The sequence below is a fragment of the Macrobrachium rosenbergii genome, chromosome 10 (assembly GCF_040412425.1).
Source record: "Macrobrachium rosenbergii isolate ZJJX-2024 chromosome 10, ASM4041242v1, whole genome shotgun sequence".
Classification (NCBI taxonomy): domain Eukaryota; kingdom Metazoa; phylum Arthropoda; class Malacostraca; order Decapoda; family Palaemonidae; genus Macrobrachium; species Macrobrachium rosenbergii.
The window spans coordinates 9,021,593-9,049,436 of NC_089750.1; the positions used below are offsets into that span (position 1 = coordinate 9,021,593).

Genomic DNA, 27,844 nt, shown 5'->3' on the forward strand with positions numbered 1-27,844 from the left:
ACCCAATTACAAAAAAAGGTATATTCGAGGATGAATAATGAATCAAGAGCTTCAGTTAATATCTCAATAAATATTGGCTCCATTAAGCCATTGTCGAGAGAAAGAGATCAGATAAAAAGTTTTCGTGACTGAACCAAAGGCTACATTTGGCCCACTCACCAATGGAAGCCTACGAGATGAGAATCCCTTGAATGAGATTTATTACTTATGTTTATTGATTGATGAGATTACCTAGCGTCAAACGACCAAGGTCAAAGACCTAGGCGGCGTCAGAGAGCCTCTTGCTCTCTGGCGCCTTTCCTTTGAAGCGCTGTCTAAATAATCTTTTAGGTTTATAATATAATTAACCATTATAATATAAATTATGATGATTAAAAATATTCTAAAGAAACACGGCGCTGGTATGAGTACTTACTTGAATGATATTTTTTAACAACTCGGATAAGAGAAGATTATGTTAATTTATGAGACTCTGTTTACCAGTGATATTTTCACTACTTGTATTAGAAAGAAATTTTTTTATGCTTTAAATAAAACTTAATATTCCTTTAATACACTGCTAATTGATTTTTAAATATTGAATATTTAATGGCTCATTCAACCAACTGTCTTAAGGAAGTCATTGCAAGTCTGTCAACATGATGACGTCACAGAGGCTTCAGGGATCCGTGAATGACTGATTGACCATATGGATTTATTTGTTCCTTTTAAACCCTTTAAAACACTTTTCAAGTTATATTAGTGACTGGCCCGATAGAACACTTGCATACTAAACGTAACAAACATTAACAGTTACAGAATTCTTGAAATTGTCATAGATATTACATAAAATAAGAGTCTTTCAAGATACAAAATAATTTTTTTTCCAGGAATCCAGAAGACTTTGCTCACTCCGACTCCTGGATTGTCCAAAGTAAAGAACCTTGGGCCTTTCACTTGTTATGGAGCCGATTTCAGACTTCGTATCATTTGGTGTCCTGAGAGTCGTTTTCGGCTCAGAAGGCCTAAGAGGAAGACCCCATGTGGTGGGTCAAAAGCCCTCTTAGGAATCCCCGAATAAGGACTACCTCTCGGTTTGGGGTTCCGAGACAGGACAGGTTCCTGACGTCCCCGCCAATCCAGGAGTCCAGACTCATTTTCTCTTCTTTTCTTCTTTTCTTCTTCTTCTTCCTTCAGCCCTCAGTTGGTTCATCTGGCTAAAATTATTTGTTTGGTAATTAGTTTAGTATATTGAATATATCTTTCTTCCTCCTGGCATTACAGTTTTTGAATAGAGAAGTCCTTTTTTTAGCTCTAAATGCCTTAGTTTTCAAATCCTTTGAGTAGTCTCAAAGCTGTATATACAAAGGTCCTTTTACCAATATATATATTTTGTATCTTAGATCCAGTAACCTATATTTTATTTTACTTTGCTTTTACCATGAGTGCTTTTACAAATCTTGATTTTTTTATTATTCATAAAAATATACGTCAAAACACATTAACTTTCGATCTTCGTTTGAACAGGTAGCGAATGAAGCTCAATAAAGATTCGTCATGACCTCATCCCGTGGGCATTTATTCATTACTGGGCAGCTCTGATTGGCTGACGATCAACATTTCCGATATCGCTGGCATATTGCGGTAAATGTTAAACTCTTCAGTAACATATTTAAGTGTTTATATATATACATATATATATATATATATATATATATATATATATATATATATATATATATATATATATATATATATATATATATATATATATATACATATATATATATATATATATATATATATATATATATATATATATATATATATATACATATATACACACTATGTATATAATACATAAAAGAATTTTACAAATCCCACAACAGAATAGGGTTAAATGCCCGCCGTATCAAGTGAATGAAAAGTAAATATCAACCTTTCTTTAGCTCTTTCAAGCCCACTTTATGTACGTATGAATGTAAGAGAGAATGGTAGATTTTTGTGGACATGGATATGTTATATATATATATACTTAATATACAGTGTATATATATATATATATATATATATATATATATATATATATATATATATATATATATGTATGTATATATATATATATATATATATATATATATATATATATATATATATATATATATATATATATATATGTTTGTATAGATGTGTGTATATATATATAGGGAGAGAGAGACAGAGAGAGAGTCCCATAGCCATACGTATTTATCTTCACGCGTATCATGCATAACTGTCAGTGGATATGCATGATTAAACGAGAGTTTATCCAGAATATACAGTTTTATTTTATCCTTAACTTATATGTGTAAAACCAAACTAAAGAACAAAAAAAGAACGAATGACCTTTGACCCAGCACCGGCGAAAATTCCCCGCTGCTATTTACATGTCTCTCCTCTTTATTTTTTTATCCTTAACAATATGTAAAACCAAACTAAAATAAAAAAAGAACGTATGACCTTTGACCCAGCACCAGCAAAAAAAAAATCCCAGCTGCTATTTTTCCCTTTCCTCTTTACGATTCTTTATCCTTAGGTGTGTAAAACCAAAAAAAAATTGTCACCCATTGATGTCCTGCGCAGAACCAACACTGATCAGGTTATGATCACCCAATCGATTCCTGATCAGAACTAACTTTGAGTAACTTTGCACACTGGCAGACCAGTGGTATAGCAAAAGTATTACTATTAGTATTTCCCCTATGGTCACCCATCCAAATCCTGACCAGTGTCAATGGTGATCTAGTTGATCACCCATCCAAGTCCTGACCAGAGTCAATACTGAGCAACTTTACCAAGCAAGAGACCAGCACTATAGCAAAGGTATTATTGTCAGGCATTCCTTTATGGTCACCCATCCAAGTCCTGACTAGATCCAAAGATGATGAACTTGGTCACCCATCCAAGTCCTGACCAGAGCCAACGTTGATCAGTTTTCTGATCACCCATCCAAGTTCTGACGAGAACTAACATTGATGAGCTTTATGGTCACCCATCAAATTCCTGACCAGCGCCAACACTGATAAGCTTTATGATTACCCATTCAACTTTTGACCAAGCAACTTTGCCAAATGGTGTAGTGAACTTGATACAACAGTTGACTATTAGCCCACTTACTATGGAATGTAAATATGGAAGTGAAATGCCCATTTTTTTAAATGAAAAGTATGGGGTCTCCACAATGCCCCTTACTGCCAAAGACTTGAATACAGAAGCAGAAAGAGAATTCCAACTCGTCGAAGGGGTAGCCTGACACGTGCGCCAGTCTGCCTGAAATTTGAATATCATGTAGCAAAGGAAAAATAGACTGAAATAAAGATAGTTCCTGTTGCCAGTTCATTATCCAGAGGTCCACATCACCCGCAAAGTGAACAGAACAGAACTATTTCTGCAATGTTGAAATCACAGACAAATTGGATCTTGACCTCTGACTCCAGGGCAGAGGTTAGTCATTGAGATTGGTCCATGTGTTTGGCCGCTCTGCCATGTTGGCGACAAGAGGTCACTAAAGTTATTAATAATAATAGTAATAATAGATCATTCATACGTAAGAAAAATCTTAAAAAGAAGAGTTACAGCGATGAATATAACTGAAGGAATCAAAATAGGCAAAAAAAATAAAAAAATAAGTAAGTACATACTAAAACAAAAACGATAGAAAAACTGAGACAAATAAGATAATTAAATACGGCAAATGAAAAGGCAATAAGTAAGTACATATTAAAACAAAAATTACAGAAAAACTAAGACAAACAAGATATTTAAATAAGGAAATCTGATCTTTTTGTCCTGAAGCATCTACTAAAAACATGAGATTTGAATGATTCATATTTGGCCAAAAACCAAACGTGAACTGAAAAATTTGTTCTATTCAGAATGAAAAGAGGCAGATATCGAAGCTTCCCTTTTTAAATCAAGGAACGACCCAGTTACAAAAAAAGGTATATTCGAGGATGAATAATGAATCAAGAGCTTCAGTTCATATCTCAATAAATATGGTGGCTCCATTAAGCCATTGTCGAGAGGAAAGAGAGAAGATAAAAGTTTTCGTGACTGAACCAAAGGCTACATTTGGCCCACTCACCAATGGAAGCCTACGAGATGAGAATCCCTTGGATGAGATTTATTACTTATGTTTATTGATTGATGAGATTACCTAGCGTCAACAACTAAGGTCATTGACCCTAGGCGGCGTCAGAGAGCCTCTTGCTCTCTGGCGCCTTTCCTTCTGAAGCGCTTCTAAATAATCTAGTTTATAATATAATTAACCATTATAATATAAATTATGATGATTAAAAATATTCTAAAGAAACACGGCGCTGGTATGAGTATTTATTGGGATGATATTTTTTAACAACTCGGATAAGAGAAGATTATGTTAATTTATGAGACTCTGTTTACCAGTGATATTTTCACTACTTGTATTAGAAAGAAATGTTTTTTATGCTTTAAGTAAAACTTAACATTCCTTTAATACGCTGCTAATTGATTTTTAAATGAATATTTAATGGTTCACTCAACCAACTGTCTTAAGGAAGTCATTGCAAGTCTGTGTCAACATGATGACGTCATAGAGGCTTCAGGGATCCTCGCTTGAATGTGATTGACCATATGGATTTATTTGTTCCTTTTAAATCCTTTAAAACACTTTTCAAGTTATATTAGTGACTGGCCCGATAGAACACTTGCATACTAAACGTAACAAACATTAACAGTTACAGAGTTCTTGAAATTGTCATAGATATTACATAAAATAAGAGTGTTTCAAGATACAAAATAATTTTTTCGAGGAATCCAGAAGACTTTGCTCACTCCGACTCCTGGATTATCCAAAGTATAGAACCTTGGGCCTTTCACTTGTTATGGAGCCGATTTCAGACTTCGTATCATTTGGTGTCACGAGAGTCGTTTTCGGCTCAGAAGGCCTAAGAGGAAGACCCCGTGTGGTGGGTCAAAAAGCCCTCTTAGGAATCCCCGAATAAGGACTACCTCTCGGTTTGGGGTTCCGAGACAGGACAGGTTCCTGACGTCCCCCGCCAATCCAGGAGTCCAGACTCCTTTTCTCTCTTCTTTTTCTTCTTCTTCTTCCTTCAGCCCTCAGTAGGTTCATCTGGCTAAAATTATTTGTTTGGTAATTAGTTTAGTATCTTCAATGATCTTTCTTCCTCCTGGCATCACAGTTTTTGAATAGAGAATGCCTTTTTTTTTAGCTCTAAATGCCTTAGTTTTCAAATCCTTTGAGTAGTCTCAAAGTCGTATATACAAAGGTCCTTTTACCAATATATATATTTTGTATCTTAGACCCAGTAACCTATATTTTATTTTACTTTGCTTTTAGCATGAGTGCTTTTACAAATCTTGATTTTTTTATTCATAAAAATATACGTCAAAACACATTTACTTTCGATCTTCGTTTGAATAGGTAGCGAATTAAGCTCAATAAAGATTCGTACATGACCTCATCCCGTGGCCATTTATTCATTACTGGGCAGCTCTGATTGGCTGACGATCAACATTTCCGATATCGTTGGCATATTGCGGTATATGTTAAACTCTTTAGTAACATATTTAAGTGTTTATATATATATATATATATATATATATATATATATATATATATATATATATATATATATATATATATATATATATATACATACAGTATATATATATACATATATATATATATATATATATATATATATATATATATATATATATATATATATACACACACCTCTGTATATAATACAGAAAAGTTTTATAAATCCCACAACAGAATAAATGCATGAATGAAAAGTAAATATCAACCTTTCTTTAGCTCTTTCAAGCCCACTTTATGTACGTATGAATGTAAGAGAGAATGGTAGATTTTTGTGGACATGGATATGTTATATATATTATATACTTAATATACAGTGTATTAATATATATATATATATATATATATATATATATATATATATATATATATGATATATATATATATATATATATATATATATATATATATATATATATATATATATTATATATATATATGTATATGTTTGTATAGAATGTATGCGTGCATTCCTCAGAGAGACAGAGAGAGAGTCCCATAGCCATACGTATTTATCTTCACGATCATGCATAACTGTCAGTGGATATGCATGATTAAACGAGAGTTTATCAGAATATAACAGTTTTATTTTATCCTTAACTTATATGTGTAAAACCAAACTAAAGAACAAAAAAGAACGAATGACCTTTGACCCAGCACCGGCGAAAATTCCCCGCTTATATTTACTGTCTCTCCTCTTTACGATTTTTTTATCCTTAACTTATATGTGTAAAACCAAACTAAAATAAAAAAAAATGACCTTTGACCCAGCACCAGCAAAAAAAAATCCCAGCTGCTATTTTTCCCTTTCCTCTTTCATTCTTTATCCTTGTGTTTTAAAAATTTCACCATTGATGTCCTGCTGCATTATGATATATTCCTGATCAGAACTAACTTTGAGTAACTTTGCACACTGGCAGACCAGTGGTATAGCAAAGTATTACTACCCCTATGGTCACCCATCCAAATAACCAGTGTCAATGGTGATCTAGTTGATCACCCATCCAAGTCCTGATGGTCAATACTGAGCAACTTTACCAAGCAAGAGACCAGCACTATAGCAAAGGTATTATTGTCAGGCATTCCTTTATGGTCACCCATCCAAGTCCTGACTAGGTCAAAGATGATGAACTTGGTCACCCAAAGTCCTGACCAGAGCCAACGTTGAGAATCACCCATCCAAGTTCTGACAAACTAACATTGATGAATTTATGGTCACCCATCAAATTCCTGACCAGCGCCAACACTGATAAGCTTTATGATTACCCATTCAACTTTTGACCAAGCAACTTTGAAATGGTGTAGTAACTTGATACAACAGTTGACTATTAGGGAATGTAAATGTGCCCATTTTTTTAAATGAAAAGTATGGGGTCTCCACAATGCCCCTTACTGCCAAAGACTTGAATACAGAAGCCATGTTAGCACACGTGCATGCCAGTCTGCCTGAAATTTGAATATCATGTAGCAAAGGAAAAATAGACTGAAATAAAGATAGTTCCTGTTGCCATTCATTATCCAGAGGTCCACATCACCTGCAAAGTGAACAGAACAGAACTATTTCTGCAATGTTGAAATCACAGACAAATTGGATCTTGACCTCTGACTCCAGGGCAGAGGTTAGTCATTGAGATTGGTCCATGTGTTTGGCAATGTTGGCGACATAGGTCATAAAGTTAATAATAATAATAATAATAATAATAGATCATTCATTCGTAAGAAAAATTCTTAAAAGAAGAGTTACAGCGATGAATATAACTGAAGGAATAAAAATAGACAAAAAAAAAAAAAAAGTAAGTACAGACTAAAACAAAAATGATAGAAAAACTAAGACAAATAAGATAATTAAATAAGGCAAATAAAAGGCAATAAATAAGTACATACTAAAACAAAAATGACAGAAAAACTAGAACAAACAAGATATTTAAATAAGGAAACCTGATCTTTTTGTCCTGAAGCATCTACTAAAAACATAAGATTTGCTTGAGATTTGAATGATTCATATTTGGCCAAAACACCAAACGTGAATTGAAAAATTTGTTCTATTCAGAATGAAAAGAGGCAGATATCGAAGCTTCCTCTTTTTAAATCAAGGAACGACCCAATTACAAAAAAAGGGATATTCGAGGATGAATAATGAATCAAGAGCTTCAGTTCATATCTCAATAAATGTTGGCTCCATTAAGCCATTGTCGAGAGAAAGAGAGAAGATAAAAGATTTCGTGGCTGAACCAAAGGCTACATTTGGCCCACTCACCAATGGAAGCCTACGAGATGAGAATCCCTTGAATGAGATTTATTACTTATGTTTATTGATTGATGAGATTACCTAGCGTCAAACAACCAAGGTCAAAGACCTAGGCGGCGTCAGAGAGCCTCTTGCTCTCTGGCGCCTGGTTTGAAGCGCTTGTCTAAATAATCTGCTTTTGTAGTTTATAATATAATTAACCATTATAATATAAATTATGATGATTAAAAATATTCTAAAGAAACACGGCGCTGGTATGAGTACTTACTTGAATGATATTTTTTAACAACTCGGATAAGAGAAGATTATGTTAATTTATGAGACTCTGTTTACCAGTGATATTTTCACTACTTGTATTAGAAAGAAATTTTTTTATGCTTTAAATTAAACTTAATATTCCTTTAATACACTGCTAATTGATTTTTAAATGAATATTTAATGGTTCATTCAACCAACTGTCTTAAGGAAGTCATTGCAAGTCTGTCAACATGATGACGTCACAGAGGCTTCAGGATCCGTGAATGACTGTGATTGACCATATGGATAGATTTGTTCCTTTTAAACCCTTTAAAACACTTTTCAAGTTATATTAGTGACTGGCCCGATAGAACACTTGTATACTAAACGTAACAAACATTAACAGTTACAGAATCCTTGAAATTGTCATAGATATTACATAAAATAAGAGTGTTTCAAGATACAAAATAATTTTTTTTGCAGGAATCCAGAAGACTTTGCTCACTCTGACTCCTGGATTGTCCAAAGTAAAGAACCTTGGGCCTTTCACTTGTTATGGAGCCGATTTCAGACTTTGTAACATTTGGTGTCCTGAGAGTCGTTTTCGGCTCAGAAGGCCTAAGAGGAAGACCCCATGTGGTGGGTCAAAAGCCCTCTTAGGAATCCCCTGAATAAGGACTACCTCTCGGTTTGGGGTTCCGAGACAGGACAGGTTCCTGATGTCCCCCGCCAATCCAGGAGTCCAGACTCATTTTTCTCTCTTCTTTTCTTCTTCTTCTTCTTCCTTCAGCCCTCAGTTGGTTCATCTGGCTAAAATTATTTGTTTGGTAATTAGTTTAGTATCTTGAATGATCTTTTGTTCCTCCTGGCATTACAGTTTTTGAATAGAGAATTCTTTTTTTTAGCTCTAAATGCCTTAGTTTTCAAATCCTTTGAGTAGTCTCAAAGCTGTATATACAAAAAGTCCTTTTACCAATATATATATTTTGTATCTTAGACCCAGTAACCTATGTTTTATTTTACTTTGCTTTTACCATGAGTGCTTTTACAAATCTTTATTTTTTTATTATTCATAAAAATATACGTCAAAACACATTAACTTTCGATCTTCGTTTGAATAGGTAGCGAATGAAGCTCAATAAAGATTCGTCCATGACCTCATCCCGTGGCCATTTATTCATTACTGGGCAGCTCTGATTGGCTGACGATCAACATTTCCGATATCGTTGGCATATTGCGGTAAATGTTAAACTCTTTAGTAACATATTTAAGTGTTTATATATATATATATATATATATATATATATATATATATATATATATATATTTATATATATATATATATATATATATATATATATATATATATATATATATATATATATATATATATATATATGTATGTATATATATATATATATATATATATATATATATATATATATATATATATATATATATATACACACACACACACACACCACTTTGTATATAATACAGAAAAGAATTTTACAAATCCCACAACAGAATAGGGTTAAATGCCCGCCGTATCAAGTGGCTCTTTCAGCCCACTTTATGTACGTATGAATGTAAGAGAGAACGGTAGATTTTTGTGGACATGGATATGTTATATATATTATATACTTAATATACAGTATATATATATATATATATATATATATATATATATATATATATATATATATATATATAATAAATATATATATATATATATATATATATATATATATATATATATATATATATATATATATATATATATGCGTATACGTTTGTATAGATGTGTGTATGTATGCGTGCATAGGGGGAGAGAGAGAGAGAGAGAGTCCCATAGCCATACGTATTTATCTTCACGCGTATCATCCATAACTGTCAGTGGATATGCATGATTAAACGAGAGTTTATCCAGAATATACAGTTTTATTTTATCCTTAACTTATATGTAAAACCAAACTAAAGAACAAAAAAAGAACGAATGACCTTTGACCCAGGACCGGCGAAAATTCCCCGCTGCTATTTACTGTCTCTCCTCTTTACGATTTTTTTATCCTTAACTTATATGTGTAAAACCAAACTAAAATAAAAAAAAAACGTATGACCTTTGACCCAGCACCAGCAAAAAAAAATCCCCGCTGCTATTTTTCCCTTTCCTCTTTACGATTCTTTATCCTTATATGTGTAAAACGAACAAAAAAAAAAGAGCGAATGATCTTTGACCCAGCACCAGCAAAAATTCCCCGCTGCTATTTTCTCTCTCTTTACGATTTTTTATATACTTTGTTATGATCCCCTTTTCTGTGGGGCATTCGGATTCTTTTTTCTTTTAAGGAAAAACAGTATGGGGACTGGAGTGATCTGATGAACTGCAACAGCCAAAAGGGGCAGGAGCCAAAGAAAATACTGCAGTGCCTTAAACTTGATTTATTTACATTATATGTTACACTATATACAAATGAGTTCAGGTTCTTGGAAAGCACAGCGAAACATCATAGATGAATGATCATAAAGCAGTACAAGAAAAATAAAGTACTAACAGCAGCAGCGTAATTAAATATTAATTCAGTAGCAATTCAATAAAACATAACCAGAGCTACACCCGTTCTCATAACAACAATAATCATAATAAACCATAATTTCATATTGCTTAATAACGATAATAATAACGTGACAATTCACAAGAGCCTTTTGCTCAACCAACAGTAATGATTATAAAATGCCAAAAGAGCCGTTTGCTCAACTAGCAGCAATAGTAAAAAAAAAACACTCTACATGACAACGAAATGCAATAATGATAAACCATAAATAAATGGCGTTTTACGATGAGTGCCACCATCAAACAGAAAACCTCGAGGACGACCATCGAACGCCGCTGAATTATCGCCGATCCACCACCGAACGATCACCACAGCGCCGACACAACAGCTAAACCGCTGTCCTGAAGAAATCCTCTTCATTGTTGGTGACCATGCTCCGGTCGCGACCTCCTCCTCGAGAACTTGAAATTGACTTGCTCCCTTGGTAACGAATACCCTGGTGATCCTTCCAAAGCTGCTGTTGCTGCCATCACCATCAACAAGGTGACCCTCAGAAACTGCTGCTGCTGTGTTCTCGACAAACCACTGTCGAGAACCTGCCGATCTGCTTTCCAAGACCTGACTGACGCTGCTCTTTTTCACCGAGGCCGACGTTACCTCACCAACCTGATGAAAAACAAAGGAGAAACGGGCAAAACAACCGAGATGATTGTTTCAACAAAATCACTACCAAACGTGACACCTTAACTTCCATGTGCAAAACCAAACTAAAAAAGAAAAGAGCGTATGACCTTTGACCCAGCACCAGCAAAAGTATCCCGCTGCTATTTTCTCTCTCCTCTTCAAGATTTTATTTATCCTTAACTTATATGAGTAAAACCAAACTAAAAAGAAAAAAGCACGTATGACCTTTGACCTAGAACCAGCAAAAATACCTCGCTGCTATTTTCTCTCTCTTTAAGATTTTTTCTATCTTTAAATTATATGAATAAAACCAACCAAAAAAAAAAAAAAAACGTACGACCTTTGACCCAGCACCAGCAAAAATACCCCGCTTCTATTTTCTCTCCCCTTCAAGATTTTTTTTTCTTACCTTCAAATTATATGTGTAAAACCAAACTGAATAAAAAAGAACGTATGACCTTTGACCCAGCACCAGCAAAAATACCCCGCTGCCATTTTCTCTCTCCTCATTAAGATTTTTTTCATCTTTGAATTATACGAGTAAGACCAAACTAAAAAAAAAAAAAAAAAAAACGTATGACCTTTGACCCAGCACCAGCAAAAATACCCCGCTGCTATTTTCTCTCTTCTCTTTACATCCGCAGGATATCCGTTATCTTCCGAGTGAGGTCGGCAAAGGCGGTGAAGATCACAGACCTCGATCTCATGAAAAGACTCGGGATCATCGTGGGAGTCTTCGCCGTGTTTTTGGGGATCCGCACCGTCGTTGCGCCACCTCAGGTAGTCTTTATTCCTTTTCTCTCCTGCCTCTTTTTTTTTCTCTACCACGCTATTTATTTGTCATTTATCCTCTTGGCTGCCCTACGTTTTATGTTCTCCTTATCGGGGTTTTATGTCTCGATTTTATTACCAGGGGTCTTTTATGTCTGCACAGTTTAATTTATGATATAACATTTATACTCGTAAGTCTGCCAGTTTTTTATATCTAGTAATTATACCAACAGAATAATTTTTTATCTGACAGCTTTTGTAACAGATGTATCCATAGGAGTCTTTATGTCATAAATTTAATTTTTAATCTATCATTTACCTTCATAACTCCCGTAAATTTTATTTCATCAAGTTTCATATTTGATTTATCAACAAAGTTTTCTTATCTCTTTCGACTCTGTCGTCCACTACTGATAATCGTGGCATCCCTTTGTTTGATGTATCAGATTTAATATTTGATTTATCAACAGGACTTTTTTTTTTTATATCCGATGGTGCCTTCTCAGCAGTTCGTTAATCTTGTGTCTCTTTCAGCTTGTGTTCATAATTTATTATCATGGCATCTTCACTGTGTATTCCAATCGGGTTTTAGATTTGTCAAAAGAATTCATTTTTAGCTCAACGATTTTATTACTAGTTTATGGCTCGTCTTCAAAACTCCATCAAGTTTTGTACATGCATACTAGCTGACCAACCCGGCGCTGCCCGGGACAACTCCGAATGACGACCGATAAACTTCCTCTCTCTCTCTCTCTCTCTCTCTCTCTCTCTCTCTCTCTCTCTCTCTCTCCTCCTCTCCTCCTCCTCCTCCTCCTCCTCCTCCTCCTTTTCCTCTCCTCTCTCACTCTCTCTCTCTCTCACTTTTCTCTTACATATATTTCCCTATATATATATATATATATATATATATATATATATATATATATATATATATATATATATATATATATATATATATATATATATGTCAAAAGGTTCTTGTTTTAGAATTTTTATTTATCTTTAGGTCTCGTAAGTTTAACTCTTTTTCATATCTTATGTCTGATTTATTAGTCAAAGGTGCATTTCTAAAATAAAAAAAAACTCTAATCACTTATTCATGAAGGAGAATCATTCAAGTTACGCCGGTCTCTGAATTAATAACTAACCTTCAATTTTTCCCCGCTATACAGAATAAAAAAGACACACTCACACACATTTGAGTCTTGTCTCTCCTGTGTGTGTGTGTGTGTGTGTGTGCGTGTATTTCTGTTTATGACATGGGTTCCTATAACAAAAATCCATCAACTTATATTGTAAAATTCATTAATTTATTAATAGCAATATACGTCAAGCGTTATGTTTTATTAATTTCCAAACTATTATTGCAAGTTTTTGTCTCCAACTGGTATATCTACAAAAAGACATTTATATTTTTCTTTTCACCATACATATATATATATATATATATATATATATATATATATATATATATATATATATATATATATATATATAAATATATATATATATATATATATATATATATATATACACGAATATATATATATATATATGTATATATATATATATATGTATATATATATATATATATATATATATATATATATATATGTAATTGCTCAGAAGGTGACCTTTGAAAAGTTGGGTCAGCTATTCGAGGGTCCATTTTGACTATACATATGGGAAAATGCTGAACCATTCGGATAGCTGACCCAACTTTTCAAAGGTCACCTTCTAAATATATATATACATATAAATATATATATATATATATATATATATATATATATATATATATATATATGTATATATATATATACATATATATGTACAGTATGGTGAAAAGAAATTCTAAATGTCTTTTTGTAAAACATCAGTTGGAAACAAAATTTGCAATAATAGTTTGGAAATCAATTAATAAAACATAACGCTTGACATATATATGCAATTACATATTATATATATATATATATATATATATATATATATATATATATATATTTAATATAAATATATATATATAATATATATATATATATATATATATCTATAAAATATATGTGTGTGTGTGTGTGTGCGTGGGTATGTGTGCACATTTGGAAGCACGCTAGATACCTTTTGTGGTGGGGACAGCTCTCGGCATCCTTTGCGAAATCCTGCAGGAAAAAGTAATTAAGCATGAAGGCGCTGAGGCCACATCTTTAATCCCTTTGCCGGCAGCACCGTCCTATTCATGGTGGGCAGCAGCGCTTATGAGGCATGTAATTAATCTTATCCTTTTAAAGCTCCTCCTTTCCTCTGCTCTTTTGTTTTGAGTACTCAGGGAAATTTGCTGAAACTTGTTGGGGGGGGGGAATTTTTCCCAGAAGGATAGAGATCTAGAGTTTTTTTTCTTTTCATTTTTATTTTGCCGTGAAATTATTTTTAAGAATATTCACAAGTCCAAAAATATTCAAATCGATGTTATTTTGAGAAATTTAGTCACTAGGTAGACTGAGAAAGTAATGTTTTAAGAAATGCTGAGGGCCAAAAGTAATCCGCTAAAATGCTGAAATTGTTTTATGAGAAAATTTAGCAAACTTGTTGCAGACGAAAGTTGGAATCTGGGATGAATAAATTTCTGACTAACTAACAGTTCAATGCAAAGGTGTAGTGTTTTGCCTAATGCAGGATCTTCTCTTATTGTTTTTCTTTATTTATTTAATAATTTGTTCATTTATTTTTTCCCTTTCTAATAATGTATCTTTTCTTCCTGTATTTCCTATTGCCGTTTAGTACTTCTTTCCAATGAATACCATATTATTAGGAAGCTTGAATTTCAAATCAGTGGCCTCTGTGGGCTTGTTCCGTATGAATAGATTTCGTCTTCTGAATAAGAATAATAATAATAATAATAATAATAATAATAATAATAAGAAGAAGAAGAAGAAGAAGAAGAAGAAGAAGAAGAAGAAGAAAATACATAATAACTTAGTTTCCCCTAACAGACTGAAAACACAGCAGGGCAACCAACTAACCAATGGCCTTCTTCATATTTTATGAAAACTTTACTGCCAAACCAAACAACGCCCCTTCCCCCATCTCCCCACACGAGAAATATTGGATTATTTTCAATCTACCTCCCAGTTGGGTCCGTGACCTTTACTCCATTAATGCCAGCAGAACCTTTGTGAAAAATAACAAGTTTTTTTTTTTTTAAGCAGTGATACGAGTAGCTGAGGCGAGGGGTTGTATCGTGTTTTATTGGAAGAGCTAAGAGGAGGACGTTCCATAAAAATAGTATTCTATTTACGTAGCAAATGTTTATAGAAAGCTGTATGTAGCTTTTTAAGATCTGCAGGAGAAAAAGGGGAGGATAACAGTATCGTACACTTATTTATTCTATATTCATTTGTAATGCTTCTCTTGTCTTTGTTGTCCTTGCTACTCGTCTTGCTTATTTAATACGATATTCAATTTTATTGATGTTCACAGGGAAAAAGTAAAGGAATCTATAATGTACGGTATGCCTTGATCTCTTTTTTTTTTCCAGTCCTTGCTATTCGTACTTGTGTATTTAATACAGAATTCAAACGTATAGTATAGAAGCTGCTTCTTTTTATAAGACAGGCAGTCCCAGCTCAACAGGAGCGGAGGAAGCCTCGATCAGAACCTTTCGTTGCAAAGCTATAAACTTGAAATTGCAAGTTGCGCTACCGAGACATTTTATATCTGTCAATTTGGGGGTTGGGTGGTGGGAATGGTGTCTGGGTGTTTTGATGTCCAAAAATGGAACATCTTGCGAACAGTGAACATAGTAGCGCGCTTTACGTGCAATTTGACGTTTTGGTATGGAAATATGAGAAGCTAGTACACTCTGTAAGCGGTTGTAGTGAAAGGTTTTGACAGGTTGCTGGATGGATGTTCTCGTTTTGGATAGATGGAATCAGTTAATGAGAGAGAGAGACTGATTTATGGTTAATATAACTGGCGTCGCAACGTCTAGGTTATTGACGCCGAGAGAGAGAGAGAGAGAGAGAGAGAGAGAAAGGAAAAGTAACAACAAAAGAGAAACAAATGGCTAAAATTCCAACGAGAGAGAGAGAGAGAGAGAGAATGGAAAAGTAACATCAAAAGAGGAACAACTGGCTAAATTGCGATGAGAGAGAGAGAGGGGGGCGGGGGGTGGTGTAGCAAACAGTATCAACGTATTACTGAGTACCATCTAATTGGTCCGCCTGTGATCATGCAGACACCCAGCCGTCTGACATTCATCGCCCATAAATAACTCCTATTTGTGTAATCAGAACGTACCTAATTTTCCTCAGTTGCAGAACCCGTCTTTTGACCAACAAATGGCATATCGTCTCTGTCACAACTGATATTATCGTCCTGCTGCAATGATCGTAATATTGCATTTGATTATCTGTCCGAGAAATGAGGCTCATGATAAATGAGGTTCATTAGAACGGGAAAAGTACACATGTTAATTGTGATATATGTCGCTGTAGCTTTGTGGTAACGTAAAATTATTGTTGGATATATAATACTGCTGCCAAGCTACGTCATTTTGGCTGTGTTCAGTAGGTGCATGGGATATCTAGAGCTGTTGGGTCTGGAAAATTATTATCGAGGATTTTGTTGAAAGATAATTATCGAGGATTTTGATGAAATATATTTATTGGGGTTTTGTTAAAAAAAATAATTATAGAAGATTTTGTCGAAAAATTATTATCGAGGATTTTGTTGAAAAAATAATCGTCAATGATTTTGTTGAAAAATAATTATCAAGGATTTGGTAGAAAAATTATTACCGAGGATTGTATTGAAAAAATATTATCGAGGATTGTGTTTGAAAAATAATTATTGAGGATTTTGTTGAAAAATAATTTTTTGGATTTTATTGAAAAATAATTATTGAGGAATTTGTTGGAAAATGGTTATCGAGGATTTTGTTAAAAAATAACTATCAAGGATTTTGTTGAAAAATAAGTATTAAGGATTTCGTTGAAAAGTAATTATTGAGGATTTTGTTGAAAAATAATTATCGAGGATTTCGTTGAAAGCTTCTCTCTTTCAGGTCTGATTTGCTCTTCACGATAAACAATTCATTTTATTAGTTTAATGATGTAATATATGAATGTAATATTCCTAATCCACAGTTAATTTCATTTTCATTACTAATGATAAACGCTAACAGTTTATATCTGTATATCCATTAATCTTGATTATATCTTATGGCTTTCGTTATTCTCGCCTCTAATGATGACGATCCCAAAAATTGTGAATTTCAGTAGACAAAAATATATTTAAAATTACCAGCCAGTAGTTTATTTTACTTTTATGTACTAACGGTAAACGCCAACAGTGTGTAACTTTATATCCGTTAATCTTGATAATATTTATGGTGTTCGTTATTCTCGCCACTGATGATAACGATCCCAAAAATCGTGAATTTCAGCAAACAATGGAATATTTAACATTACCAATCCATAGTTTATTTTACTTTTATTTACTAAAGATAAACGCCAACAGTGTGTAACTTTATACCCCTGTAAGGCTTTCGTCATTCACACGCCCTGATGAGAACGATCCCAAAAATCGTGAATTTCAGTTGACAAAAGCAACATTCTCTTAGATCTAAGGAGCCCCGACGCTATCAACGTCAACCCAGATAGAAATGCACTTATCCTACAACTGCTGTGTAGATGCACTGACAACTCACGCATTCCTTTTGTCCCTTCTTCCTGCAGGTGATCGTGTCCATGACAGCAGACGACCTAAAAGCGTTTCTGTGTTCGACGGACTGGTGGGACCACGCCTTCACAGCCAGTAAGCACTTTCTTATGCCTTTCGCCCCCAAAATGTGGGCCAATGCGCCCTTTTTTTTTTTTTCAGGTTAGGCGTGTGTCGTAGGGAGGATATAATCAGAGAGGCAGGATCAGAGGATAACTCTTTTTTTTTCAGAGAGCTACGGTATTCTTGATTCGAAAGGTCGTAGTTAATTGTCATAGTAATTTTTATGCATACACAAACACATATGTATATATGTATACATATATATATATATTATATATTTATATATACATATATATATATATATATATATATATATATATATATATATATATATATGAATGTATATATCTGTAAGAATAGTAAGTGGTTATTCAACTGGCTTTTTGTATCATGTTATCGTATACACATATAAATGCATAAGACTTTTTGTATTTTATATCTCCATATGTGTATACTATATATATATATATATATATATATATATATATATATATATATATATATATATATATATATATATATATATATGCTCTATACACGTAGGAAAGTATAATATACAAAGGGCTTAAGTGTTTAAATATGTATACAAAAATATACTTCTAAAAGCCATTTCAATAACTAACTTACTATTACTTACAGATTTTATCTTACAAATTTCATGGGCACGCAGATGTATAGTGAACATGAACATCATATATGCCCATAGAGGAATAGATTAAAAGATACTGAAGGAAAAAAAAAGCCAGCGTACACGCGAATAGAATAATAATAATAATAATAATAATAATAATAATAATAATAATCATTATTATTATTATTCTATTGAATATTATTGCTGCTTCAGCTGCATTTATTTTGTAGAAGACTTTTTCTATTTTCCTTATTGCGGACTTCTCTTCAGTGGAGGTGCGTGCTAACAGCTCGCCTATATTTGTCATTTCATGGGGAAAAAGTCAAAATCTGGATTCTGCTTCTTTATATATTCTATACAGTTGGTTCTATACAATTGTTGCCGCGACGCGTTTCGACAGAACTCTTCCGTCATTCTCCAGCGGGGAGCTAGTAGAGGACTGGCAGATTGCATAGGTCCTTCTGAATTTATACACGGGCTTCAGCGAGGGGGTCATGGATGGCGAATTCTGATTGGTTGCAGTCAGCGAACTTTAAGCCAAATTTCTGCGGCGAAGCTCGATCCTGACAGATCTTCGCAACCTGGGAATGTCATTCATTCCAGCGTTCCCATGGCCTGCCGTTGCGTGATGTCATGCCGGCTGACATCATCTTTGGCTGCTATTGGGCTGCGGATGAATTGTCATTATCTATTATTCTTCTGTCGTAGTCGAGTTGTCTCGAAGAGCGCCTCGCTCATCAGAGACGAATCAATGGAGAACAGAAAGAGTACACAGGGTTGTCGTTTTCATCATTCATGTATACGATGAACATGATGACATCACGCAACGGCAGGCCGGCGGGAACGCTAGGTTGCGAAGATCTGTCGAGAGCTTCCCGCAGAAATTTGGCTTAAAAGATACTCAGAAGGAAAAGAAGGACCTATGCCAGCTCCCGCTGGAGAATGACGGAAGAGTTCGTCGAAACGCGTCGCGGCAACAATTGTATAGAACCAACTGTATAGAATATATAAAGAAGCAGAATCCAGATTTTGACTTTTTCCCCATGAAATGACAAATATAAGCTGTTAGCACGCACCTCCACTGAAGAGAAGTCCGCAATAAAAATAGAAAAAAAGTCTTAAAAAAATGCAGCTGAAGCTGCAATAATATTCAATAGAACCTGTTTAAAAGAGGGTCTGCTGCCAAATTATATTATTATTATTATTATTATTATTATTATTATTATTATTATTATTATTATTATTATTATTAGAACCACGAACACGATGAATTAAAATATGAATAATGATGATAACAACAGAACCCAGTCTTCCTCCAGTTGAATAATAACGTTAGAAAGATAATGAATTAAAATATGAATAATGGTGATAATAACAGAACCAAGCTTTCCTCCAGTGGAATAATAGTAATATTATAAAGATAATGAATTAAAATATGAATAGTGATGATAATAACCGAACCCAGTCTTCCTTCCTCCTAGAAGAAATTTATAGTAGCATCTTTCAGCAATTGCAACTCATCTGGTGGCCTTTCATATTTCCGGAGCTTCATTTTCAGTTTCTTTTTCTGGGCTGCAATCAATCTGCTCTCTTTACACCCCTCTCCCCCCTACCCGACCCCCCACAACACTCGAAATTAGCCGCCGAAAGCACCGGCGGTATTTCTTCCTTTATGCCTTTGAGGCGTTTAAGTGTTGGTCACTTTTCAAAGACGTTCCCTCCTTTATTTTCATTTTTCCAGTTCATTTTTTCCTTCTTGTGAGATTGAAAAGGTGCTCGTTTTTTTCTTTTCTTAAGAATGAATAGTTATTCATTTTTTATCTTTTGTAGGACTGAAAAGTGTTCATTTTTCTTTTTATAAAAATGAAAAGGTGTTCGTTATTTATTTTTGTAGGATTGAAAAGTGTTCATTTTTCCTTTTTGTAGGATTGGAAAGGGGTTCATTTTTTCTTTTCGTAAAAATGAACAGGTGTTCTTTTTTTTATAGGATTGAAAAGTGTTCCTTTTCTACTTCTTATGAGATTGAAAAGGTGTTCATTTTTTCCTTTCATAAAAATGAAATGTGTTCATTTTTTTATTTGTTGGATTGAAAAGTGTTCATTTTTTCTTTTCATATGAATGAAAATGTGTTCATATTTTCTTTTTGTAGGATTGAGAAGTGTTCATTTTTTCTTTTCATAAGAATGAAAAGGTGTTCATTTTTTCTTTTTATAGAACTGAAAAGTGTTCATTTTTCTTTTCATAAAAATGAAAATGTGTTCATTTCTTCTTTTTGTAGGATTGAAAAGCGTTCATTTTTTCTTTTTCATAAGAATGACAATGCTTTCATTTTATCCTTTTGTAGGATTGAAAAGTGTTCATTTTTTCTTTTGTAGGATAGAAAATGTTCATTTTTTTCATAAAAATGAAAAGGTGTTCATTTTTTCTTTTTGTAGGATTGAAAAGTGTTCGTTTTTTATTTTCAAAAGATAAAAGTGTGTTCATTATTTCTTTTTGTAGGATTGAAAAGTGTTTTTTTTTTTCTTTTATAAGGTTGAAAAATTGTTCATTGTTTCTTTTATAAGATTGAAAATGTGTTAATTTTTTCTTTTTATTAGATTGAAAACTCATTTTTTTCTTTTTATAAGATTCAAAGGGTCTGCTCTCTTCATCTTTTTATTTACATTTTTTCGGTTTATTTTTTATCATGGTAAGATTAAAAAAAAAAGATGAATTAGTTTGCGGATGTCAGGTAACGTTCACTGAACAGGAGACAATTTTAGAAAGTAGTTTTAGAAAGGTACACACAAATAAATTTGCAAATTATTTTAGGTATTTTGTAGCCACAGGTTATTTGTTTCATCTTAATTTGTACATTTTGCAATTAGGCTCTTTAAATCAAAGCTTTAAAAAGGGGAAATCACCTGATATGGAATGAAACAGTTCCAAACTCGATGATGTAGTTTGATAGAAAAATGTCCATTGAAGGAGATAGTAAATGACGTGACATAGGAAATTAAAAAGGAAATAAATCATGTAATGAAAATGTAATTTAATAAATACCTCTTACATTCTCTGGCACACACACCATATGCTTATTTTCCACTTCCTGTTAGCAAGGGTGGCTTCAAGGGAAAACAAATCAGTGTTTAACGTTTCATTTACCTTCTAGCTACCAAACAAAGAATGAATCCTCTACTGAAATGAGATTACTGCATTAGCCTCAAAGCCGCTTCACACCCCTACACAAAATTTAATCCTTTACATACAATACATTAGTCACTTCTGTGCCGAATGCCCTCATGCGCAATTCATTTACTGAGTCTCGTTCACTAATAAATATTCATTTACCAAACCTCTCTCATTCTTGAATTACTTCGCTGCATGCCCGATTTTCTCTGTTATTTTCATTCACCAGTTCATTCATTCGTGTGTATACGTTCCTTTCCAGCTGGTCCTTCACTCATCCATTTATCTCTATTTTTTCCTTCATTTATTCACGTACTCATTATTCATGACAAGGATGTTCACCCACCACGCCAATATTTTTATTTTGTACTTCACGGATTGATAAACTGATTCAGTTTTGTCAGTCATTCCTTCATATTAATATTTTTTCTGTCCCATTCATTCTTATATCATTGCTGAGTTTCATGTGTTTATACAATCATTCACGTATATACCAGTGCATATGCTAAGCCACTTCTCCATAATTCAGATTCATACGAACAAACTTTTCCTTCAGTGAAGCCACCACCATCATTTGTCTTCATTGGTGGTACCAACTTTTCTCTTCATTGGAGGCGAAATTTGTTTTTCCCTCAGGGGAAATACCAACGTCATTTTTGCTCAATAAAAACACCATCATAATCTTTTTATTTCGGTGGAAATAACAACATATTTTTTTCCTGACTCAAGATTCCAATATCATAGTTTTTTCTCTTCTATGGAAGTACTAATATCTCTTCTCCTGAGTGGGGATACCACCACCATTTTTTTTAAGTGAAAATACCATCCCCATCTTTTTCCCCCTGTGGAAATACTAACATCTTTTTTTTCACGTGTAAATATAAAAGCTTTCTTTTTTCCTTAGTGGAGTTAAAAACTTCACTTTTTTCCTTTCCTCACTGGAGTTAAAAACGTTTCATTTTTCCTCAGCAGTGTTAAATATGTCACTTTTTCTCAGTGGATAAAAAAGAAGTCATGTTTTTTCCTTAGTGAAATTTAAAAGTTTTTTCTCATTGGAGTTAAAAAAATCACCTTTTTATTCCCAGAGGAGTTAAAAGTGTAACTTTTTTTCCTCAGTGAAGCTCAAAACACTCGCTTTTCCTCCATTGAGAGGAGTTAAAACTCGCCCTTTTCCTCTCAGTTGAGTTCAGAACATCCCCTTTTCTTCCCCTTAGTGTAGTTAAAAACATCACCTTGTCTTCCTCTCAGTGAAGTTAAAAACATTACCTCTTCACTTCTGTTGAATTAAAAACATAATCTTCCCCTCGGTTGAGCTCCAAACATCACTTTTCTTCCCCCCTCAGTGAAGTTAAAAACATCACCTTTTCTTCTCATCAGTGAAGTTAAAAACATCACCTTTTCTTCCTCTCAGTGAAGTTAAAAACATAACCTTTTCCTCTCAGTAAAGTTAAAAACATCACCTTTTCCTCTCAGTGAAGTTGAAACCATCATCTTTTCTTCCCCTCAGTTGAATCAAAAACATCACCTTTTCTTCCCTTTAGTTAAAAATTCCCCATTTTCTTCCCCTCAGTTGAGTCACACACAACCCCTTTTCTTCCCCTCAGTTGAGCCACACACAACCCCTTTTCTTCCCCTCAGTTGAGTCACACACAACCCCTTTTCTTCCCCTCAGTTAAAAACATCCCCATTTTCTTGCCCTCAGTGGAGATGATGTTCCTGGTGTGGGGCATCAGACTGTGCATCATGGTGAGGAAGGCCCCCTCGGAATTCAACGAATCCAAATTCATCTCCATGGCCATCTACAACGAGTTCCTGCTGTCCCTCTTCCTCAACGTGTCCATGTAAGTGGTCAGTGGGTTGTGTTTTCTTTGTTTCTCTTCCATCGTTTTGCATCGTTTTATTTTGCGTGTTAGGGTTTACTGAGGTAAACCAGAAGCTCGTGTCATTTTTGTGTGGGGTTTGTTTATTTCTCAGTTAGGAAAACTATAATACGTAAGTAAAAAGAACCATCGTATAACGTAAGAGGGACGTAATGGACTAAGTCGAGGACTTTCCATCTTTATTTCATGCCCAGTGTCTGTTTTAATCACCTGAAATCTTAACGAGGAACATAAAGCTTCTTAAGGTCGTTACACAAAGGAATAAGACGGCATGCAAAATAAAAAGAGAAGGCGAGAGTGGATGATATATTACTTTGAATAATAAGGCAGATGAACGCAATGAGGTACAAGAGAATCATAGGTTTATAGATTAAGGCCCGAGGTTAAGGGGTAACAGAAGACAAATTGGTGTCCAAGAGAAGGTAAAATAATATATATATATATATATATATATATATATATATATATATATATATATATATATATATATATATATATATATATATTACACGTATTAAGCTTCAGTAAGACAGGATGGTTTAGATTCCAGATTGTTTACTTACAGTGAAGTTGTGTGACTATTTTGTCGTATTTATCTATACATATATATACATATTACTACGTGTGTGTGTATATATATATATATATATATATATATATATATATATATATATATATATATATATATATATATATATAAACGTTTAGTTCATAGATTGCAATCTGTAATCGTACCAAAATAGTATAGTCTATTCATTACTTCTTAATGATATATTTATTTTTGAGGATTCCTCTAAAGATGTCATTAATATTTGTTACGTTCCATTTTTATGTAATACCATTTGAAAATTAAAGCCTGGAAAATTTGACGTGAATATTATAAGATATAAAAATTTACTATACATTGATAACGAAACGGTAAATACAATCGTAAAATATCCATCTCTGTCAAGAAACGGTTTCAAAGTTACCTCAGTAATCATTACTGACCTGTTGCTCTTCCCTCACGACCCTCCATTAAGAAAGGGTGAACATTTGGTTATTTTATGAGATGAAGAAACTCGACTTCCTGTTGTTAATCATCCAGAGGTGTTGCGGAAAGTCGATTGAAAATCCACAAGGAACGCAACAAAGTTAAGATGGATACCAGTTATGTCGAAATGGACGTCATGAGTTATATCTCTGCTAAAACTCGCTTTCATATCTTCTTCAGTTGTCTCTTCACTTTGTTTCTTTAACTTTCTTGAATACAAAAATGCCAAGAGAAGAAAGAAATTTGATAATTATTAAATTTAAGTGAAATGATAAGAGGAGATTTTACTGCGGCGACAACTTGTCAGAAAACATGGAAACAGATTTCGTGTCAGCGTAAAGTAAGAACACAAGTAGATTGAAAAATTTAACTTCTAAGTACATTACTATTGGTAAAGGCAAGAAATGTGATGAAAGCTACCGTTAAGCGAAAGAAGAAGAGGCCTAAATGGTAATTGTGCCGACAAGCCAGTGGGGGTCTTGATAACAGCTAATATTAGCGTAAAGGAAGAAACATATAAATAACAAGTTAAAAAATCGCCGAAGTTTCTTCAGCGCAATCGAGTTTTCTGTACAGCCGCTACAGCGAATAGTCAAGGCTACCGAAAACAGATCTATCTTTCGGTGGTCTCGGTATAATGCTGTATGAACCGCGGCCCATGAAACTTTAACCATAGCCAGGTGGTGGCCTATCCTATATTGTTGCCAGAAGCACGATTATGGGTAACTCTAACCTTAAATAAAATAAAAACTACGCTGGCTAGAGGGCTGTAATTTGGTGTGTTTGATGATTGGAGGGTGGATGATCAACATACCAATTTGCAGCCGTGTAGCCTCAGTAGTTTTTAAGATCTGAGGGCGGACAGAATAAAATGCTGACGGACAGACAAAGCCGTCACAAAATTGTTTTCTGTTACAGAAAACTAAAAAGATTAAAGGAAAACTTAGACTTGAGTGAAACAGAGAAGGACAACCTGGCCGGCTGAGACACTGAGAGACGCTGATTTAGAATCCCGAGAGGGAGAAAGATGGAACAGATTGCGTAGAAATTGAAAAAAAAAAAAAGATGGAGACTAAGAGAACTCTATGTTTCTTGACGGACAAAGGATTTTAGTCACTGTCACACTTTTTTTTTTTTTTTTTTTTTTCAGGCGAGGGAAGGGAAAGGTAAATGAGAAGGTCGAGTTTGGAGATAATGATGTGATGAGATCATTAAAGTGATAAAGATAATTGGAATCAGTGCAGGGAGCGAGACGGACGGCGAGGTTCCCCTCGGCGTCGAGAGGGGAAGGCGGAATGTGAGACTCTGGCTTCTTCGCCAGATAAGGAAGCGATTAAAGAAACCGTTCCGAAATAAGTCATTCGAGATCTTAATGACGCCATGAAATGGAAGAGAGGACTCGGGAGGTAAAAACAGAGAGAGAGAGAGAGAGAGAGAAATGACCTATTATATAGAGGAAGTATGAAAATGTAGATATAAACAGAGAACGCGTATACGTCAAAGAGATATCTCAGACGCAGTGTGCTTTAGTAAAATGAAAACTTGACAACAAAATGCTTTCAAACACCAGAAAAACAAATTGTGGTGAAAGATATGTGGCTTACACAAACCACAAGTAAATCGTGACTGGTCTGAAAGACAGGAATGAAACACGAAGGTTGGATTGAGAGAGAGAGAGAGAGAGACGTGAGAACGTGTCGGAAATAAATTTGAAAATAATTATCTGCAACAACAGAAAGAAGAAAGTTATGGAGAAGGGGAATGTTAGAGTTAGAATGGCATTGGATCTTGTTCCCTTTGAAGATTAAAGATAGCGTCTTCCAGAAATAGAAGGAAAAGATTAAAATGAGAAATTTTTCTCTTTTGTTCATTCGGTCATATTACATTGCATTTTATTTAACGTATGTAAAAGGAGAGGAACATGAGATTGACTTCAGTTTCAAGTTCATAGTTTTTGTACCTAGTTACTAATTCGGTAACATTGTTTTAAAAAATGAATGGATGAAAAATGAATGGGGAATTTAAAATTACTGAGGAAAGAATAAAGAGAAAAGATGCACAGTAACTGAAGCAAGGGTTAAAAGGGAAAGAATCTATCGGAAAGTGCAAAAATCAATGTTAAACAGATTACAGTCATTCCACAGCAGAAATTTTAACTGGTGATTAATTTAAAGAATAATAACTAGAGGGGATAATGAGAGGACGTAATTAAAAGCAGTAATTGGAGACAAATTAAATTAGGAAACATCTGAATATGGCAATAAAGAAACGAGGAATTAATCAACGCCGGTAACAAATGGGTGAAGAAATTCCTAAACACTGAAGCAGTGAACAGGTGTAAACATAAACTTGGAAATGAAGAGAACTGAAGTAAATGAAGATAGTAACACAGGAGAAAAGGAGTAACTCAAAGAGATGACAAAGATGGTGGTGGTTTGATGTAGATGGTGAAAAGGGAACGGCTTAGTGATGATAAACAGAAACGAAAACATCCGGTGTTATTTCTGTCATGAATAAAGAGATTACTAATTTCCCGTGTGGTAATCATGTGACTGCCACTTTATCATCTAAGCGAGATACTTTCACCAAGAATGGGTTAGATAGTGGTTTTAATCAACAAAATCCTGATAGATTTCCTTTTTGTTCTAAAGTATCATTTTGCTCTAAAGTATCATGAATTAACCGCCCTTAGATCAGTAGTAATTTGATGATACGATATTATTTCAACTTCCTGCGTTAGTATGAGAGTAATGGTTCTCATTACAAAAATGTAAAACTTTTGAAGGAGTTCTTCTCGTGATAATTCAGTGCAGAATTAAAGCGTTTACTGTGACTGTCATAATTCTCATGACGAAAGCAGTGCCAGAATTAGCCAGTCTAGGAACAGTAGTGGTTCTCTTTATAAAAAAAGTGGAAAATAACCGTTTCCTGACGGTAATGATTCGTGTGAGAAACATTCCATAATAAAACCTGTATTTTGACAGCCGTAATTTTTATAGGAAAACCAAGCAAAAATTAAATATTCGGTGTGACAGCAGTGGTTCTAATGACACAACACAGAAAGAAAACATTGATACGGTAATGGTTCTCTTGAAAAATCAAAGTAAAAGTAATACATTTACTATGATAGTCCTTGTTCCCGTGAGATAAGCAGCGTAAAGTTACTGATCACAACAAAACCAGAGCAGGCGTGACTCAAGAAGAACAAATCGGCGAGAAAAACATAATGGATGTTT

The 27,844-nt window shown here is 33.9% G+C and overlaps 1 protein-coding gene across 1 annotated transcript in view; it reads left to right on the forward strand.

The window, feature by feature from the left end:
- The window catches only part of LOC136842996 (probable G-protein coupled receptor CG31760), a 157,984-nt gene that overhangs the window by 120,328 nt on the left and 9,812 nt on the right, over positions 1-27,844 (forward strand). The window contains exons 7-9 of the mRNA XM_067110990.1: positions 11,989-12,124; positions 17,851-17,929; positions 23,398-23,536. Coding sequence (XP_066967091.1) covers positions 11,989-12,124; positions 17,851-17,929; positions 23,398-23,536 — 354 coding nt within the window. The remainder of the gene's footprint in view (positions 1-11,988; positions 12,125-17,850; positions 17,930-23,397; positions 23,537-27,844) is intronic.